Below are 20,644 nucleotides of genomic sequence, written 5' to 3'. Positions count from 1 at the left end.
GGTGGTGGGGAAGAGCAGTGTTACCCTGGGGCCATCAGCTAGAGCCAGGCATCATTGGTAAACAGCACCAGTGACTGCCGCCCTCCACCCTTCCTGTTGCCAAATGTTACACTCACTTTCCCTACCACAGGAAAAGCATGCACAATACCTTCCTGCAGAGACAATTTCTGGGTCCTGCCCGGTCACAGCAGGGCCAAAGAGTGGGTGACGCACAGCAGTCTCTAGAGCAAGGGGTGTCCTGGCAGTCCCTGTCATAAGAAGGCAAGGTGCCTCTTCATCCAGGGACCTGTGCACTAACAGGATAATCAAGTCTCTGCCTTCATATGCTAGAGACAGGATGGTGGGGGAGTAGACCACTATAGCGAACACTCCCATGCAGACAAGGACACGTAACAGTGAGGAGCCTGTAGCAGTTCTGAACACAAGGTAGTCAGAGCAGGGGCATCCTACTTTGGGAGAAGGAACTCAAAAAAGCTAAAAATAAAAGGAGGAGCAAAAGTGTATAAGGAAAATGCAATACAAAAATATAAAGGAAAATCGGAAAAAGTGAAAATCAGGCTTACAATGAGGCAAAGGATGCGTTGCAATGCCGAAGGCTATAATTCACCAAAATATAGCAGTGGTGAGTATTGACGCACAAACAACACAGTAACAACTTTCCTGAAGTGGACATTCTAAGCAGTGCAAAAAGAAATAGAGAAAATACACTCTGAGAAAATGCAATGTGGTTTTCCGTGTGAGACAGAGTCAAAAATAAACAGTACAGGAGGGCATCGTGGCTCAGTGGGGTACACGCCGCTTGGGACGCCTGCATCCTTGTTGGAATGCCTGCGTCACTGGCATGCACAATGTGGACCCTGGCATCTGGGGTCCACCTGGCTCACTGCGTTGGGAGGCAGGCAGCAAAGCCTTGTGTCTTCTCATTGCCTTCAGAGATGCTGCCCACCCCTTCAGTGCTGATTTTGTCTCTGATTGGATGGTCTCCTGTGACCCTGATGACCTTAGTTCAGAAGTTTGACATTCACCCACGGCATTGGGACAGCAGCCCTTGAAGTGTCAGAAATGAAGATGAGCCCAGTTAAAGCAGAACTTATCAACAGGGAAATTCACTTTTTGGTGTCAGAGTGGGACCCTTCAGGAAACTGTCTGTCTGGAACTATCCTAGTACTCACACAGCTCCAGGTCCGGCTCCTTGCCTTGGAGGACAGCACTGTACCGGCGGAGGGTCCTTTCTGGAGTGCCCTTTGTCACCAACAGATGACAGGGTTTATTTGCATTGAAGCGCTCATGAACGGACAATGGGTACTTGTTGGTGGAGTTCAAGGGTATCCTCAGGATTCTGGTGAATCTCTCACTCATGTCCTTCAAACAGTGCAGCCCAGCTCAATGCATTTTTCAGGGGCTGACTCAGAGGCCTCTCCTGCAACTGCCCACTTAAGAACAGGTAGGTTTTCCTGGTTAGCCTGAAACACTGCCCTGTGACAAGACTTGCAATTCTGGACAAAACGACCCATGTGGCTGAAGGCTTGTCAGATGAGACATCACTTTGATTCTCTGTTGTATCAACTTCTTGGATTTGATTGTCACAGCACATGCGGGTGACCATCATCTGGTTCTGAGTTAGAGTTCCAGCTTTATCTGAGCAGATGGTGCATGTGGACCCCAAAGTCTCCACAGCTTCTCGGTTCTTCACTGAGGAGTTTTTCCTTGCCACATGTTGGGCAGTAAGCATCAGACACAGAGTGATAATGGCCAGCATGCTGGCTACAATGGAGCAGATGAGGAAGTTGAAAGCCCCAAGTTTACCTTAATAACAGAGAAAGTACCTCCTTTCCAAGGGTACATGGAACTTGCATGGAATTATCCATGTTAGCCGGCAAAGAAACTTCAGTACTTTCCATTTTGCATATCCAAGCAGCATGTTTTTTTGTATTTTTATTTATTTTTTTTGATAGGCAGAGTGGACAGTGAGAGAGAGAGAGACAGAGAGAAAGGTCTTCCTTTTCTGTTGGTTGACCACCCAAATGGCCGCTACAGCAGGCGCGCTGCAGCTGGCGCATCGCGCTGATCCAAAGCCAGGAGCCAGGTGCTTCTCCTGGTCTCCCATGGGGTGCAGGGCCCAAGCACTTGGGCCATCCTCTACTGCACTCTCGGGCCACAGCAGAGAGCTGGCCTGGAAGAGGGGCAACCGGAACAGAATCCGGCGCCCGGACCGGGACTAGAACCTGGTGTGCCGGCGCCGCAGGCAGAGGATTAGCCTAGTGAGCCAGCGGCACCAGCCTTTTTTCCGTATTTTTTATAACTGAGGTATACTTGATAATATGATGAAACACACCCATTCTACATACAGTTCAATGTGTTTTGACAAATCAATACATCCAAGTAACCATCACAACAATCAAAATACAGCGCATTTCCACCTCTCCCACCTTGTACCAGTACCTTCACCTTAGGCAGTCAATGATTTTACTTCCTATCATTACAGATTAGAGTTTACTTTTCTGGAGTTCCGTATTAATGGAATCTTACAGTATAAATTATTTTGTTTACGGGATGCTGACTTTGCAGGTGGTGGCTTTACCCGCTATGCCACAGCCCCGGCTCCTAATGCCTTTTTATACATATGTGCCACATTGTCTTTACTGAGGCACTTTAAAGTCAATCATCTGTTTATCACCAAGGAACCAACAAATAGAATCAGGCTCACAGGACATCCAGAGTTTTCATTTTAATGGATCCTGCCAAACAGCTTTCTAAAATGGAGAAATATTTGTACTCCTGTTGGCATGATATAAGTGTCTATTTCCCTACACCCTTTTTCTATTTACTGGAAAGTGTGATCAGGGCATCTTGTATAAAGTGTGAAAGGGGCATCTTGTATAGGAATCTGTAATTTTAATACATTCAAAATTACCAATTTTTTTAAAAAAGATCTTATCTGAAAGGCAGATTTAGATAGAGAGAGGAAGACACAGAAGGATGCTTTTCATCCACTGGTTCACTCCCTAAATGGCCACAACAGCTGGGGCTGTGCCATGCAGAAGCCAGGAGCCACAAATTTCTTCTAGGTCTCCCACGTGGGTGCATGGGCCCAAGCAGTTGGGCCATTCTCCACTGCTTTCCCAGGCTACTTGCTGGAAAGTGGATGGAAAGTGGAGCAGCCAGAACTCGAACCAGTGCCCATATGGGTTGCCAGGGTTGTAGGCAGCAGCTTAACCTGCTATGCTACAATGCTGGCCTTTCAAACTCTTCTTTTATGGCTTTTAGATTCTGCTTCTTAATTAAGAATTCTATCTAAAGGTTACAAACACATTTTTTCCCTTGTTACCCACCCCTCCCCACCCCTTATAGCTTAAGAAAAGTTTTGGTTTTGATCTACTTGAAATACATTCTCACAAATCATATGAAATAGGAATCTAAATTACTTTTCAGTCACTTTGTTATTATAATAGTAAAATAACCACTAATATTCACCTTTTACTTTTTAAAAAAAGATTTATTTGAAAGTCAGAGATCGGCCAGTGCCCTGGCTCACTAGGCTAATCCTCTGCCTGCGGTGCCGGCATCCCGGGTTCTAGTTCCAGTTGGGGTGCCGGATTCTGTTCCGGTTGCCCCTCTTCCAGTCCAGCTCTCTGCTGTGGCCCAGGAGTGCAGTGGAGGATGGCCCAGGTCCTTGGGCCCTGCACCTGCGTAGGAGACCAGGAGGAAGCACCTGGCTCCTGGCTTCGGAATGGCACAGCGCGCTGGCCGCAAAGCACCGGCTGTAGCGGCCACATTGAGGGGGTGAACCCATGGAAAAAGAAAGACCTTTCTTTCTGTCTCTCTCTCTCACTGTCTAACTCTGCCTGTCAAAAAAAAAAAAAAGTCAGAGATAGAGAGATCTTCCATCTGTTGGTTCTCTGCACAGATGGCTGCAATGGCCAGGACTGGGCCAGGCTGGAGCCAGGACAGCTTCATCCAGGTCTCCCATGAATCACTAACATTTATTGGATGACACTTGAGTCAGGTACTGTTCAGTTTAACCTCACCTGATTGGGCTTGTTTTAAGGATTAAACAAAATATTTTAAAGAGAAAGCAAGAAAGGCATTGAATGGTTTGTTCAACGTTTATAGACATTGACTGACAGAATCTGAATTCTAACCCTAACAGAGTAACTCTATACTATCTGGCCTTCTCAAACAATTTCCTTCTCCTAGATTTGAAATGCCACCTTAATAACATACCAAATTTCTGGGGCTGGCACTGTGGCGCAGCGGGTTAAAGCCCTGGCCTGAAGCGCTGGCATCCCATAAGGGTGCCAGTTCAAGTCCCAGCTGCTCCTCTTCCGATCCAGCTCTCTGCTATGGCCTGGGAAAGCAGCAGAAGATGGCCCAGGTCCTTGGGCCCCTGCACCCATGTGGGAGACCCAGAAGAAGCTCCTGGCTCCTGGCTTTGGATTGGCGCAGCTCTGGCCATTGCGGCCAGCTGGGGAGTGAACCAGCGGATGGAAGACCTCTCTCTCTGTTTCTACCTCTCTCTGTAACTCTGGTCTTTCAAATAAATAAAATAAATCTTTAAAAAAAATACCAAACTTTCATAAATACATAGGTCTGTGTGTGGACTTTCTATTCTGTTTCAGTATCTATTTATTTTTTTAAAAAATCATTTTATTTATTTGAGTCAGAGAGGGAAAGACAGGGAGAATTTCCATCTACTGGTTCACTCTCCAAATGGCCACAACAGCTAGGGATTGGCTAAGCCTAAGCCAGGAAGAAGGAGCTTTATCCAGGTCTCCCATGTGGGTACAGGGGTCCAAGCACTTGGTCCATCCTCCATTGCCATTCCGGGCACATTAACAGAGGGCTGGATCAGAGGTGGGGCAGCTGACTTGAACCAGCTCCATATGGGATGCCAGCACTGTAGGTGTAGGCTTAACCTTCTGTGCCACAGCACCAGACCCCCTTCCCCCACCCTGTTTCTATATTCTTACACTACCATTTAAAAGCTCTGATCTGCTATCTATCCTATTTAAAATTTAAAAACATACTACTGACCTCAGGATCAAGTCCAAACTGTTTGGCATGCCATAATGCCTCCTCCTAGACCCATTCCGGAGTCTCAGAAGTGGGTACGGGCCTATTCCCCTGTTGGTTCCCATGCAGCTCTCTGCCTGGGCCAAGCGCATCGACGCCCGGGGCATTTGTATCTCCATGCTTCTCTTTTCAGGGCTTCCAATGCTCCATCTTCTCTCCCTCACTTACAGGGCAAGCACCTGTGCACTGTTAACTCAAACATCATCACGTCCAACCCTTCCTCCCTCCACAACCAACCAAGGAAAAAGAAGTCATTCTTCGCTCCTTTGTGTGTTTACAACTTCCCCGACACTTTCACCCTGTCACCACTATCTCACGGTACTTACTCATTTATATGTTTTTCTCCCCCACCAATATGAGTGTCTTGAGAGCAGGACTGTTTCTTCTTCAGTATAAAACTATCAAATTATGTAAGCAATAATTGGAACATCTGCTTATATTAAATATGACAAAATATCAGTTTCAAATCAGAATAAAAAATTATGTATATTTGATCAAACTCAGTTCATAATACAGCAAAAGTGTGTAGAGAATAGTAATTCCTGCTATAGCATGTTTAGTCATTTGGCAACAGATAAAGTTGGTCGAAGGAAGGCCAGGAAACTTTGTCTTGGAAGGATTAGAACCGAGGGGCTCCATAATCATCTGGCATTCGCTCGATGTTGTATCTGAACAGAACAAGAAATTAACATTGGTAAGAAGGTGGATAAAGATCCCATCTAAAACCACATCCTTTACTGATTCCAACACTCTGACTTTAGTTATTCATTCATTTGGAAGTCAGAGTTACATGGAGAGGAAGAGACAGAGAGAGAGAGACCTTCCATCTGCTGGCTCGCTCCCCAAATGGCTGCAAGGGCTGGGCTGGGCCAGGCTGAAGCCAGGAGTCAGGATTTCCCTGATCTCTTATGTGGATGCAGAGGCCCAAGCACTTGGGCCACCTTCTGCTGCTTTCCCAGGCACACATTAGCAGGGAACTGGATCAGAAGTGGAACAGCTGGGTCTTGAATTGGAGCCCATATGGGATGATGCCATCACAGTTGGCCACGTTACCTATGCCACAATGCAGGCCCTTTTATTTTAGAGGGACATTGTAATGAACGATTTATAGGAAAATGCAGACTATAATGTGATATAATATTTATTCTTCAGAGTCAGTGTTAGCAAGTAGGGGAGCCAGGATCTGATTCTAGCTAAACCCAACTCCTTAGCCCATCTACTTCCCACCACACTGTGCTCTCCCCAAGCTGAAAAAGTGGACAATAACTGAGCATACACATGAAGAATACAGAACACCGTTGATGAGGCTGGCATTGTGGTACAATAGGTTCAGCTGCTACCCACAACACTGGCATCCCATACAAGCAACAGTACCAGTCCTGGCTGCTCCACTTCTGCTCCAGCTCCCTGCTAATGCACCTGGGAAAGCAGAAGATAGCCCAAGTGTTTGGGCCCCTGCCATCCACATGGGAGACCCTGATGGAGTTGCAGGCTCCTGGCCATTTGGGGATAACAAATGGATGCAAATCCTTTTCTGTCTCTTGTGCTCTTTTAAGTAAATAAAATAAGATCTTAAAACGAAACAAAAACCAGGGCTAGTGCTGTGGCGCAGCGGGTAAAGCCACCGCCTGCAGTGCCAGCATTCCATATGGCTGTCAGTTCAAGTGCCAGGTGCTCCACTTCCAATCCAGCTCTCTGCTATGGCCTGGGAAAGCACTAGAAGATGGCCCAAGTCCTTGGGCCCCTGCACCTGGGTAGGAGACCTGGAAGAAGATCCTGGCTCCTGGCTCTGCATCGGCATAGCTCCTGCCATTGCAGTTAATTGGGGAGTGAACCAGCAGATGGAAGACCTCTTTCTCTCCTTCTCTCTCTGTGTAACACTGACTTCCAAATAAATGAATAAATAAATCTTAAAAAAAAAAAAAAAAAAAAATAAGGCCGGCGCCGTGGCTCAATAGGCTAATCCTCCGCCTTGTGGCGCCGGCACACCAGGTTCTAGTCCCGGTCGGGGCGCCGGATTCTATCCCGGTTGCCCCTCTTCCAGGCCAGCTCTCTGCTGTGGCCAGGGAGTGCAGTGGAGGATGGCCCAGGTGCTTGGGCCCTGCACCCGCATGGGAAACCAGGAGAAGCACCTGGCTCCTGGCTTTGGATCAGCGTGATGCGCCAGCCGCGGCGGCCATTGGAGGGTGAACCAACGGCAAAGGAAGACCTTTCTCTCTGACTCTCTCTCTCACTGTCCACTCTGCCTTCAACAAACAAACAAAATAAATAAACACCAAAAACAAAACCACAATTGATTAGCACTCTTCCATCAAAAAAGATGCTGTCAAAAAATATCTTTCAAAAGATCTATTTCTGGGGCAGGTATTTGGCACAGCTGGTGGATTGTCACTTAGGATGCTAGCATCCCATATCGGAGTTCCTGGTCTAAGTCCTGGCTACCCTGCTTTTGATTCAGCTTCTCGCTAAAGTGAATACTGGGAAGCAGCAGGTGATGATCAAGTACTTGAGTCCCTGCCACTTGTTTGGGAGACCCAGATGGAACTCTGGGTTCCTAGCTTTAGCCTGGTCTACTCCTGGCTGTTGTGGGCATTTGGAGGAGTCCACCAGTGGATGGAAGATCTCTTTATTTGTCTTTCAAATAAAATGGAAAAAAAAATGTATTTGGGGCCCAAAATATTAGCTTGATTTAAATTAACGCTTTATATTTGAAGCAATGTAGGGCCGGCGCCGCGGCTCACTAGGCTAATCCTCCGCCTTGCGGCGCCGGCACACCGGGTTCTAGTCCCGGTTGGGGCGCCGGATTCTGTCCCGGTTGCCCCTCTTCCAGGCCAGCTCTCTGCTGTGGCCAGGGAGTGCAGTGGAGGATGGCCCAGGTGCTTGGGCCCTGCACCCCATGGGAGACCAGGAAAAGCACCTGGCTCCTGGCTCCTGCCATCGGATCGGCGCGGTGCGCCGGCCGCAGCGTGCCACCCGCGGCGGCCATTGGAGGGTGAACCAACGGCAAAGGAAGACCTTTCTCTCTGTCTCTCTTTCTCACTGTCCACTCTGCCTGTCAAAAAAAAAAAAAAAAAAAAAAAAGAAGCAATGTGTAGTTCTTATAATCTTACTTTAACAATATGAATGTATGTCTACCTCCTCCCTAAATTCTATCTTTATTTTTTACCCTTGTTCTTGCTACTTTGCTTCATGTCTTCAAATTTAATTATATAAACAACTGATATAGTAACTTATTTCAAATGTTTGCTGCATAACCTTAAAATCTGATCTCTCTCTTTTTTTTTTTTTGGACAGGCAGAGTGGACAGTGAGAGAGAGAGAGAGAGAGAAAGGTCTTCCTTTTGCCATTGGTTCACCCTCCAATGGCCGCCGCGGCCGGCGCATCGTGCTGATCCAAAGCCAGAAGCCAGGTGCATCTCCTGGTCTCCCATGCGGGTGCAGGGCCCAAGCACCTGGGCCATCCTCCACTGCACTCCCTGGCCACAGCAGAGAGCTGGCCTGGAAGAGGGGCAACCGGGACAGAATCCGGCGCCCTGACCGGGACTAGAATCTGGTGTGCCGGCGCCACAAGGCGGAGGATTAGCCTAGTGAGCTGCGGTGCCAGCTGATCTCATTTTTAATTGATATATATACTTCTAATCACTTGCCCAATAGAAATTCCTCACCTGTGGTTAGAAATATACATGATAGGAACTCCAGGAATCTTCCGGATTCTTCGTTTTAGGTCCCGGTCAACTGTGGCCACAATGTAACACTTGTGCTGAAAGACACACCCATTGATTGATATTCACATAGAGTTCACTGAGCATGCTTAATGATCAGTGGGAAATTGTGTAACCACTGACTAGTCTGAACAATCATTCATTTTCACTTTCAACAGCAAAGTGAGTTATCATGATCTAATTCATATTTATAAAAGATATAACAAATTGCCTGGGCTAAATGGAGCTCCTAAGAATCTTAGACGGTAGAAAACCACTTATAAGCTGTGAACTTTTTTCTGTCTCACAAGTGGAAGGGACTTAGCCACATGAGGCAGACAATTCCTTAGTTGTGGGAAAACACCTGAGGGACTCTATGCAAATGCAGTATTAGAATGGATGGCACAACTGTTTTTCTGAATCTCAGGGTTTGGGTGAGGGTCTGAGACCCGCTGGTGGTGCAGGAAGGTTACCCCATGCAGCAAGAAGCATGAACAGGACTTCCAGGATCTGAAGTTTTAACCTAACAGCTCTGAAAGCCATAGCACTTAGCTGTCAGTTGAAGCTACTTTGGGTTCTACTCTACTTCTTCATATCTGAATTTTCCACTGGGTCTTAAGTTATAGCATGGTGTCAGCTGTGCTGTGGGAAATTAAGGGAACTATTGGGCCACCCAAGGGATAAAGCAGCTAAAGGGATGGTAGTGTGGTCACCTGATGATTTTCCTTAGCAGAGGGAGCTTCTCATAACAGCAATCAGTCAAAGAAGTTCTAGTGTGCTTGACAAGAAGGCCAGGATGGAAGTATTAAATCTACTAATTCCAGGTGTACCCTGGCACACTCTGGGGTAGAACTGAGAAATTCTGTGCGGGGGCAGGCATAATGGAGAGGGACAAAATTCCTGAATGGGGAGTAAATGGAAATGGAACCTCACTTCAGATTCACAGGAAGGCAGAATCTGATATATCCATATTAACTCACTGTAACCTTTTATAGATATTTTTGGAATAAAAAATCAGTACTTATACCCAGTAAATGTAGGAGCTGAGATCTGAAACCCATGTCTGCTCCTAAGCCTGTGTTAGTATAGATCTTCAATTCACTTTCTGAAGTAGGTGAAGACACCCATACTCCTTGTGAAGGGATATGATATAATTTTCTTTGCTATTTATTTTCCTAGATGCTTTACCGACTATGAACATTCAGTAGACAAATTTACTGGTTTTTTTTCAGAGTGAAAAAAGTGAACACTGAACAACTGATGATACCTGAGTCACTCTCTGGACTAGGCAGTCATCTGCATAGGTTCCTTTGTGTGCGCATGGTAATCGCTCAAATCTTGGATCCTTGGCAATCCTGTTGGGTGATAAAAGTGGACTAAGCATCCGAGCAATTGAATTAACTTTCAGCTCTCCATCAATGAAGTACAAGGAATACTATCTTGGCAGATTTTCAGGCACCTCTAATTAGAAAGACAACTTATAGGAAAGGAAAAGACAGCTGTTCATGCTGTGGGTCATTTAATCATCACAAGACTCAGTTATTTTATTTCCATTTTACAGGTTTGAAGAGTGTCAATTAATTTGCCCAAAGCTACACAGCTGGGAAAAGCCAGGAATCAAAACCTAATATTAACCCAGTCATTTCACTTTTAGAATGCTGTCTTACACAAATGTACAAGAATACTCCTATAGGTCTAAGGGTGGTCACTATGGCGCAGTTTACAAGAGTGAACAACTGTGGAGATAATCTAAATATCCATCAGCAAGGTAAAAGTTACACACATTTTTAAAGAATGACGTAGAGCTGTATGTATGAATGTGGAAAGACCTCTGAACAAACACAGAAGTCAATGAACTATACACACTTACATACTGAAAATGATTCAGTTAATATAATACAAAGTCCTCTCATATTCTTCCTCTAGATTTGCATTTTTTCCCACATAGAAAAAGAGCTATACAAATATATTCTGGGGCCGGCGCTGTGGTGCAGTAGGTTAATCCTCTGCCTGCTGTGCTGGCATCCCACATGGGTGCCAGTTCTAGTCTCAGCTGTTCCTCTTCCAATCCAGCTCTCTGCTACAGCCTGGGAAATCAGGGGAAGATGGCCCAAGTCCTTGGGCCCCTGCACCCATATGGGAGACCCAGAAGAGGCTCCTGGCTCCTGGCTTCGGATTGGCTCAGCTTCTGCCATTGGAGCCATCTGGGCAGTGAACCAGAGAATGGAAGACCTTTTTCTCCGTCTCTCCCTGTCACTGTCTGTAACTCTACTTCTCAAATTAAAAAATTAAAAAAAAAAAAAAAAAAAAACCAACATATATATATATATAAACTCTGGGGCCAGCATTGTGGTGTAGCAGGTAAAGCTGCTGCCATCCCACTGGGTGTCGGCTTATGTCCTCGATGCTCTACTTCTGATACAGCTCCCTGCTAATGGCCTGGGAAAGGCAGCAGAAAATGACCCAAGTGTTTGGGCCCCTGCTACCCATATGGGAGACTTGGATGAAGCTCTTGGCTCTTGGCTTTGCCCTGGCCCAGCCCCAGCTGTTGTGGTCATTTTGGGAGCGAACCAGCAGATGGTTGTCTTTTTGTAGCTCTGATTTTCAAATAAATACATAACTCTTATTCTATATCCTAACCCTTGTCAGTTGTCCCTCTTGGGGTGGAAGAATGGAGAAGTGTGAATGTAGGTGAAAATTTTTACTTTTTATTGTATGTATATGTTTATATTGCTTGATATAAAAAATTCAAATATATTGTTTTCATGTAAATTTGAAAGAAAACCCTCTAAGTTCGTGATTCTTTGAGGAGTCACTGAGATGAATGAAAATGCAAGGTAGCCGGTAAGTACGAGGGGCAACAAAAATACTCTACACTGCCGTAATTCAGTGCTAGGCCAGTGAGGGGATATTTAGAAAAAATGACCCGGAGATGATAAGATGAAGATCAAAGAATGCAACAAGGAAAGTGAGGTGAGGAATGTTCCAAACAGGGCACCAGCCATCTGAAAAACAGTTTGCTGGTATTCAGGGAAGAGTCCATCTCCGGGCTGGAGGACGTGTTCATGGATTTGACAGTGGACTGGGGCTGGAGAGTCTCCAACGCCAGCTGAGAGGCGAGAGCTCCGTGATACCGAAGGGGAGCCCCTTAAAGATACCTGAGATGGAGTGACAAGAACAAAGCTGTCTTGGGAACACTAAGCAGGCCGTGGCGAGCAGCATACAACAGAAGGGAGAGACTGCTGGCTGAGAAACTCGGTAGGCCAAGGTCTAGCAGGGATGGGGAACGTCTGGCCTGCAGGCTGTAGAAGGCCTGTGAAATCACTTGGTCTGGCCCTGCCAAGGCAAACGCAAGCTGGACTCTAAATTCAATCACTCTCTAGCAGGCTGATTTTTAAGCTGATGATTTTGTGTGGTCTGTGAATTACATTATAAATATTCAAACGGCCCTTGGCAGAAAGACAGGTTTCCTAACTCTGGTCTATAGCTTTGTTCTGCATGTCACTCCTTTCTCATTGGGAACCATTCATCTCCTCCTCTCTACTAGTTAAAAAAAAAAAAAGAAAGAAAAGAAACAAATTATTTTTGTTTATACCTTCCTCCAGCTGACAACCCATTTCTATTTCTCTTTACAGCCAAACTTGGTGCCTCTACTTTCAAATACTGATACTTTAAACTATATAAAATCACGAGATAAAGAAAACATCAAAATACCTCCACTGATCTCAACAGAGAGGGGTCTTTTAGTATTGGAACTGTGATAAGCTCACAATCTTCCAAAGCTAATTTTCATAATTTTTTTTTTTTTTTTTTTTTTTGACAGGCAGAGTGGATAGTAAGAGAGAGAGACAGAGAGAAAGGTCTTCCTTTTGCCATTGGTTCACCCTCCAATGGCTGCCACGGCTGGCGCGCTGAGACCGGTGCATGCGCTGATCCGAAGGCAGGAGCCAGGTGCTTCTTCTGGTCTCCCATGGGGTGCAGGGCCCAAGCACTTGGGCCATCCTCCACTGCACTCCCTGGCCACAGCAGAGAGCTGGCCTGGAAGAGGGGCAACCGGGACAGAATCCGGCGCCCCGACTGGGACTAGAACCCGGTGTGCCGGCACCGCTAGGTGGAGGATTAGCCTATTGAGCTGCGGCGCTGGCCAATTTTCACAAATTTTAACATATAAACATGGTAAGTTGTTTTGCTTGAAGAGAGGAGTTCACAGCCATTCATTTATGAGAAGGGGCGGGCATTTGGTGCGGCAGGTAAGATATTGCTTGGGACAGCCACATCCCAATTGGAGTGCCTGGGTTCAAGTCCTGGCTCCCCCCCCCCCCCTTTCTTTTAAAGATTTACTTATTTTACTTGAAAGAGAGAGAGAGGAGGGAGGGAGGGAGGAAGAGAGAGAGAGAGAGAGAGAGAGAGAGAGAGAGGTCTTGCATCTGCTGGTTCACTCCCCAAACAGTCGGAGCTGCACCAATCCGAAGCCAGGAGCCTCTTCCAGGTCTTCCAGTGGGTGCAGGGGCCCAAGCACTTGGGCCATCTTCCACTGCTTTCCCAGGAGCATCAGCAGGAAGCTGGATCAGAAGCAAAGCAGCCAGGACTCGAACCGGCGCCCATACGTACGGCTTTACCTGCTACACTACAGCACTGGCCCCATGGCTTCACTTCTAATTCTAGCTTCCTGCTAATGTGCACCCTGAGAGCTACTGGGTGATGACTTGAGTACTTGGGTCCCTACTACCCAGGTGGGAGATCTAGATTGAGATCTGGACTCCTGGCTGCAGTCTGACCCAGTTCTAGCTTTCATAGGCATTTGGAATAAACCAGCAGAGGGAAGTTCTCACTCCATCTGCCACTGTCTCTGTCTCTCTTGCCGTTCAAATGACTAAAAATAAATAAATATTTAAAAAACCTGCCAGTGGGTGGCAGTGAATACAATCAATAATAGAATTGTATGAGCCCACTGCTATGGTTTGTACTAAAGCAACAGCAATTTTGCAACCAGTATACATGCTAACATGGTGAGAAAGGCAACATTTCAGTGATATGATGAAAACAGCTTTGTGGACTCCCTGCCAAGATCTCTGAGGCCCAGAGGGTCCACAGAAATACTCTGAGAACAACTAATTCCAAGGGGGCTTTCTGGAGTAAGACAGAAATTTTATTTTAAGATTTATCTATTAATTTGAAAGGCAGAGCCACAAAGAGAGAGAGAGAGGTAGAGAATGAGAATCTTCCATCCGTTGGTTCACTCCTCAAATAGCTGCAATAGCCAGGTCTGCACAAGGCTGAAGCCAGGAACTCCACCATTCACATGAGCAGTAGGGCACAAGCACTTGAGCCATCTTCTGTTGCCTTCTCAGCCTCATTAGCAGGGAGCTGCATCAGAAGCAGAGTAGGGGCCAGCATTGTGGCGTATCAGGTAAAGCCACTGCCTGCAGTTCCAGCATCCCATATGGGTGCTGGTTCTAGTCCCAACTGCTCCATTTCCAATCCAGCTCCCTGCTGGATTATTTATTTGAAAGTCAGAGTTACAGAGAGGGAGAGGGAGAGGGAGAGGGAGAGGGAGAGGGAGAGGCAGAGGCAGAGGCAGAGGCAGAGAGAGGTGCCTCCATTCACTGGTTCACTCCCCAAATAACCACAATGGCTGGGACTGGACCAAGCTGAAGCCAGGAGTCAGGAGCTTCATTTAGGTCTCCCACATGGGTGCAGGGACCCAAGATCTTGGGCCATTCTCCACTGCTTTCCCAGGCGCATTAGCAGGGAACTGGATCAGCAGGGATTTGAATTGACACCCATATGGGATGCTGGTGCTGCAGGTGACAGCTTTAACTGCTATGCCACAGTAGTGGTCCAGGCCAAGAAATCTTTGGACAGCAATCAGATGAAGGAGAGTCAAAAGAATCTTCAATATACAAATCTGGAACAAACCCAGATTAGTTGTTTCCTACCTTAGTGCCACTCGATACTTCTGCCCCAATTTCTCAATTTCTGCCATTACACAATCAGTTATACAAGGAATACCTGCAAGAAAAAAACCCAAACACACATTAGTAACACAATTTGTGAAAAAAATTCTCTCTGAATTATATCGTGTTCAGAATCTTTAAAAGTACTAGGAGCCTTCTGGAAGGATAGCAGAAAAGGAACTAGAGAAAAAAACTCCTATTCATTAAGAAACTAGGCAACTGCTCCAACCCCATACCACAGATTCCAGAAAGTATCTGTCATGATCTGGGTGAAACAAATTAAGTTGGATTATGTTGTTATTTTTATGTGTTTTTTTTTTTTCCTAAGATTTATATTGATTTTGAAAGTCAGAGTTATAAAGAGAGAGGGAGGCCGGTGCCGCGGCTCACTAGGCTAATCCTCCGCCTTGCGGTGCCGGCACACCGGGTTCTAGTCCCGGTCGGGGCGCCGGATTCTGTCCCGGTTGCCCCTCTTCCAGGCCAGCTCTCTGCTGTGGCCCGGGAGTGCAGTGGAGGATGGCCCAAGTGCTTGGGCCCTGCACCCCATGGGAGACCAGGATAAGTACCTGGCTCCTGCCATCGGATCAGCGCGGTGCGCTGGCCGCGGCGGCCATTGGAGGGTGAACCAACGACAAAGGAAGACCTTTCTCTCTGTCTCTCTCTCTCACTGTCCACTCTGCCTGTCAAAAAAAAAAAAAAAAAAAAGAGAGAGAGAGAGAGGGAGACACAGATCTTCCATTCTCTGATTACTCCCTAGATCACTGCCATGGACAGCAGTCAAGATGCCCACATCTCATGTCAGAGTGCCTAGTTTCAATACTTGGCTCTGCTTATGACTCTGTTTCCTACTAATGCAGAACCTGGGAGGCAGATGTGACGGCTCAAGTTTTGGGTTTCTAGCACTCATACGGGGGATCTGGATTGGGGCATCAGGCACTGGAGGCTGTTGCAGGTATTTGGGAAATAAACCAGTGAATACAGGAGCTCTATCTCAATGTGTCTCTCTGACTCTCAAATAAATTTTTAAAAAATTCTGAAGAAAGGGGCTAGCACTGTGGCGTAGCAGGTAAACCCGCTGCCTCCAGTGTCAGTGTCACATATGAGTGCCGGTTTGTGTCCTGGCTGCTCCACTTCTGATCCAGCGCTCTGCTGTGGCCTGGGAAAGCAGTGGAAGATGGCCCAAGTCCTTGGGCTCCTGCCACCCATGTGGGAGACCCAGAAGAGGCGCCTGGCTCCTGGCTTTGGATTGGTGCAGCTCTGGCCGTTGCGGCCAATTGGAGGTGAACTTGCGGATGGAAGACACCTCTCTCTCTCGCTCTCTCCTCTCTCTGTGTAACTCTTCCAAGTAAATAAATAAATCCTTAAAAAAAATTCTAAAGAAGAATATGTATACTGAAAAACAGAACAGCTTTTCATTTATCCGCAACTTAAAAAATCTAGATTTCTGGGGCCGGCACTGTGGTGTAGCAGGTAAAGCTGCTGCTTGCAGTGCCAGCACCCCATATGGGTGCCGGTTCTGATCCACCTCTCAGCTATGGCCTGGGAAAGCAGTGGAAGATGACCCAAGTCCTTGGGCCTCTGCACCCACATGGGAAACCCAGAAGCTCCTGGCTCCTGGCTTTGGACTGGTGGAGCTCCAGTCAATTGGGGAGTGAACCAGCAGATGGAAGACTTCTCACTCTCTCTGTGCCTCTCTTCTCTCTGTGTAACTCTGACTTTCAAATAAATAAATAAATCTATTAAAAAAAATCTAAATTCTAAAATAGAAACTCTCCCACCTATGTTCAAAATCAATGTCCATAATGATGATTAAAGCACTCTGTTTTCTGAATTGTGAAAGCTTAATTATTCCCAGTCAAGGATGCATTAATTTCAATTTATTGAGAATGATCACTGCTGTAGTGGCCACTGCAGAATAAATGGACAACAGTCCAGGTGACCGGAAGTCCACACCCCTCTTCATGTATTTGGATACATATGATTATGGTAAACAAATGCTGCAGAAATATAAAAGTATAATACTCACACTTGGCATACAGACAATCCATCATTGATTGTATTAAGTCCAGTTTGGCTTTAATGGAAAAGTTGATAAAGTTGGTATCAACGAGGATGTGGTAAGGTGGGCCCAGCTGAGTGTTATATTGGAAGAATAAGCAGGAAGGGTGCTGGGGGCTGATGGAAAAAGAAATTAAGAACATCAAGTCACGTCCATTTGGCACTTTGGCGCATCAACAAAAACAAAAAAGCAAGTCTCTGGACAGGGTACCACAGATAAAACTTTCTCTTGTTCATTGAAAATAAATCCTAAAAAGGCAAGGAAGGAAATAACAGCATATCTTAATCTCAAGTTCACTTGCACACTTCATATGAGTTCCTGTATCAGACACAGAACAGCCATGGGTACAGGGAGGTAGACCACAGCTGTCATGGTGAGAATGATGCTACCAATTTGCCGTTCTCACAGACTCCTAAAAGGGTTGTATGGAAGGTGACAGGGCTTGCCCAAAGTGAGGGTTATACACTATACATGGCAGGGTCTGTTTCTCATCTGAAAGCTCAAGATGTTGGGGCTGAATCTGAGGGTGAATCTGCGTTGAATTTTTAACAGTAGTTTATGGACCAGTACCCAGCCATGATGATATATCCATCATCAATGAACAAAATGAAATACTTATTTTAAAGCAATAATCTTTATTCTAAAAATAAATCCTTACTTTCTTTTGGTTATTCAGTCTCTCTTTTATGCTGGTGTGTTAAACCACAATTTAAAAAAAAAATTCTTGGCAATAAAAGAAGTTAATAGGGTTACATTATATTCCCAGGATTTTAGGGGTAATTTTGCTGCTCCCCGAAATATTGAAACCTTCAGGGGCCTGCACTGTGGTGTAGTAGGCCAAGCCTCAGCCTACAGTGCCTGTATGTCATATGAGTGCCAGTTCGAGTCCTGGATGCTCCACTTCCCATCCGTCTCTGTTATGGCCTAGGAAAGTAGTAGAAGATGGGCCAAGTCCTTGGGCCCTTGCACCCACGTGGGAGACCCGGAAGAAGCTCTGGCTCTGGCTGTTGCAGCCATCTGGGGAGTGAACCATAGGATGACCTCTCTCTGTAGCTCTACCTCTCAAATAGATAAGCAGGGATTTCTAAGAGGCCTGTGGTTCTGAGAACATCGCTTCAAATTCCAAAGGAAAACCTGAAGCTTCTGGTTACTCACACTTCTCTTTCCTTCAGTGCACTGGGGTCCTTCTTTTCCTTCTTCTTAGGTTTTAATCTATCCTTTTCTTTACTAAGAAGAAAAAAGCACACAGTAGTTATAATCTCATTCTACCATTTTTTTTTTTGGTACACAGAAGACATCCTACTTTGTAACTGCTTTACGTTCACATCAGCATACATTTTCCGAGCAAATCACCGCAGTGGGAAGCAGCCTGGAAGTCTCAAAACTAATCAGTACAGCCAGGATTCCATAAAAACTGTTAACAGGCCAATACAATTGATTATGTTATCTTTTTTTTTTTTTTTTTTTTGGTTAGGAGCTCTCATAACAAGGATCAAAACCCACAGCTAAGCAGCAGGGAAACAGGCTGACTTTTATCTTACCAAGACTCAGATCCCGTATAAGTTGGAGGGGAAAGGATTCTCCCATAAGCCTCTTATAAAGGCTAAACCTTAACAATGCATACACAAAAGTTAAATGTTAGGTAGGAAGAAAATATTACTGATGGGGTGTCATTCTTAAAAAATGACATAATAACTTCACATTAAAGGCAGGCTGAGGAGCCGCCACTGTGGCGTAGTGGGTAAAGCTGCCTCCTGCAGTGCCAGCATCCCATATGGGCGCTGGTTCGAGTCTTGGCTGCTCCACTTCCAATCCAGCTCTCTGCTATGGCCTGGGAAAGCAGTAGAAGATGGCCCAAGGCCTTGGGCCCCTACACACACACATGGGAGACCCGGAAGAAGCTCCTGGCTCCTGGCTCTGGATTGGTGCAGTTGCGGCCAATTGGGGAGTGAACCAGCAGATGGAAGACCTTTCTCTCTCTCTCTGCCTCTCCTTCTCTCTGTAACTCTGACTTTCAAAAAGAAAAATCTTAAAAAATAAAAAAAGGCAGGCTGAGAATACTTTTGAAGGCTCTAAGGACTATTCTCTTGTTCGGAGTCTCTTAAACTCACTGACGCAGTTATTTAGGTCTTCTTTGTGACAGGGACTACTACTGCCCTCTCTTCCAAGGTGATCTGGATTCCTTTACGATTTATAAAACGGAGAACTTTCCCATTCTCTTTAAAAAACATTTGAGGGTCAGATGCTGGAGACCCAAGACAAATATGTCCTCTGACCTCACCATCTTTCAACATAGATCAAAAACGCATTTTCCCCCTCTGGGGAACGTTGTGCTGTAACAAGATAAAGATTCGCACATCGACCTCTCACAAAACTGTTAGCATCCTTAAACGTAATGTGGCACATAATACAACAAGGTGTTCACTCAAGAAATGTTTAACTCCCAGGTCTTTCCCAGTGTAACTGTGTGACTACTACCCCATGAGAATAAATCTAAGGCAACAACATTCAAAGTAAAAACAAACAAAACACAAAAGCTTTTCCTACTTCTTCCCCCGTACCGCTGGCAACTAAGACCCAGCTGATTGCGGACACTTACAGCCTCTCATCTCTTAGACTAAGCATTCGCTTCATGGTCGCATACTTCCTTGCTTTCTTTTGCTTCCCCTTGAAACAGAAATCGTAAAGTTAAAAGAGTTGGAAACGCACTGCATTTTGAAAAGTCCCTTCTTTTTTTGTGTCCATTCCCGTCCCCTCTTCCCGCGAACACACCCCTCTCCCCATTCGCTAAGGCATAACCGGTTCCGCTCGGAGGATTTTTAAAGACCAGAATGAGCACAAACTAGGGGAATGCGGGCGAAATTTTGCCAAGCACAGAATCCCTCCGTACAGTAGCCTCAGACAACCCAGTCTTGGACCCCCTCCCTTACCATGCTCTTGCCGTACTCTTGGTTCTTCCGGAATCACCGATAGCGCGACACTTTTACGTCATCTGCTACTGTTTCCGGTAAAGGGTAGCCCGGAAGCGGAAGTCACTTGGGAAACGGAAAAGTCCCGAGCCGGCTTGTCAGACCCGTCGGAAACCTGTGCTGGGGTTTTTTAAGGGGTGAGGGTTGCTTGCTAGTGATCTACTGCTGGGTGTTGCTGTCACCTTCCAGGACACCAGGGCTGCCGCTTCGCCGCGCTGCCACCCCCAGCTCGGGTAACGTTTCTCTCCAGCCCGAGGTGGAGCCCAGATCTGCCTGCACCAGGGTTCCAGGAGGAGGGAGCACAGGGTAGGGAGGTCGGAAGCCTGGGTTACCCAGTAGTTTTGGGAAACACATTCTCCTTGTTCCCCAGTGCTCGGCATCAAGTCTCTGCGGTGCAAGCCTGTGGCTTTGGTTGCTAATCGGTGCTCCCAGCAGGCCCGGTGCTTCGTACCGCTAGGTGGGCGACCCTCCGCGAGTGGACACCGCGCGTTCGTCGCGGCAAAGAGGGGTGAAGCCGCGTTTGAGGGTCTTCTTCAGGCTGTCACTGGACAGTTGAGGATTAGCCGGCGTGTGTGCCTGCTGACCAGGCCGGGAAGACGGTGGGAGACGGTCGATATATATTATGAAGCCGTGGGGTACCTAACTTAAGGGGAAAGAGAGACTTTGTGAGAACAAAAAGGGAAAGATAACTTGCTTTTTTAAATTTTCCTTTTTCTTGAATACCTACCATGAGTTGCAGCGGTTCTTAACCTTTTAAAGATCGTATATCCTTTAAAAGTCAGTGGAAAGGCAGGGACAACTCTTTTAAAAATGGGCTTGCATACCCACCGTGGGTCCTCTAGGTCTGTAAACTTGAGCTTTAAAAACCTTTGTCCTGTACGTGTAA

The 20,644-nt window shown here is 46.3% G+C and overlaps 2 protein-coding genes across 16 annotated transcripts in view; one reads left to right on the top strand and one right to left on the bottom strand.

The window, feature by feature from the left end:
- Nucleotides 1-5,533: 5,533 nt before the first annotated feature.
- On the bottom strand, nt 5,534-19,795 carry FCF1 (FCF1 rRNA-processing protein). 8 transcript variants are annotated; one of them, XR_011384925.1, is made up of 8 exons: nt 19,720-19,779; nt 19,389-19,456; nt 17,945-18,016; nt 16,757-16,905; nt 14,713-14,785; nt 10,041-13,335; nt 8,738-8,832; nt 5,534-5,741 (listed from the first exon to the last, which is right to left on the bottom strand). XR_011384925.1 is itself a non-coding variant. In XM_002719647.5 (8 exons), the coding sequence occupies exons 1-8, from the start codon at nt 19,720-19,722 to the stop codon at nt 5,693-5,695; spliced, it is 597 nt and encodes a 198-aa protein (XP_002719693.1). In that variant the 5' UTR covers nt 19,723-19,795; the 3' UTR covers nt 5,534-5,692. The 8 variants fall into 8 exon arrangements, 7 of the variants coding, with proteins under 7 accessions (XP_002719693.1, XP_008270265.1, XP_051682197.1 ...); XM_002719647.5 differs by having other exon boundaries at nt 10,041-10,128; nt 19,720-19,795; XM_008272043.4 differs by having other exon boundaries at nt 10,041-10,128; nt 19,562-19,726.
- AREL1 (apoptosis resistant E3 ubiquitin protein ligase 1) overlaps nt 19,784-20,644 on the top strand; it is a 58,120-nt gene continuing 57,259 nt past the window's right edge. For 4 of the 8 annotated variants that reach the window (XM_070065271.1, XM_008272047.4, XM_070065274.1 and 1 more), the window contains exon 1: nt 19,784-19,895. The gene's annotated coding sequence lies outside the window, so the exon portion shown is untranslated. Of the gene's footprint in view, nt 19,992-20,644 lie in introns of all 8 variants that reach the window. The other 4 variants (XM_008272049.4, XM_070065270.1, XM_008272045.4 and 1 more) reach the window with 2 other exon arrangements.

Source organism: Oryctolagus cuniculus, chromosome 20 (assembly GCF_964237555.1).
Source record: "Oryctolagus cuniculus chromosome 20, mOryCun1.1, whole genome shotgun sequence".
In the NCBI taxonomy this organism is placed as follows: Eukaryota; Metazoa; Chordata; class Mammalia; order Lagomorpha; family Leporidae; genus Oryctolagus; species Oryctolagus cuniculus.
Note: the sequence above shows the minus strand (reverse complement) of the source record. Positions and strands in the feature narration are given on the sequence as shown.

Bases quoted from the DNA above. Each gene is read 5' to 3' on its own strand.
- FCF1 (XM_008272043.4), bottom strand. The intron at 16,906-17,944 runs GTGAGTAACCAG...TTTTTCCATCAG, and splicing joins GCACTGAAGGAAAGAGAAGT to CCCCCAGCACCCTTCCTGCT. The intron at 14,786-16,756 runs GTGAGTATTATA...TTTTTCTTGCAG, and splicing joins GGATTGTCTGTATGCCAAGT to GTATTCCTTGTATAACTGAT.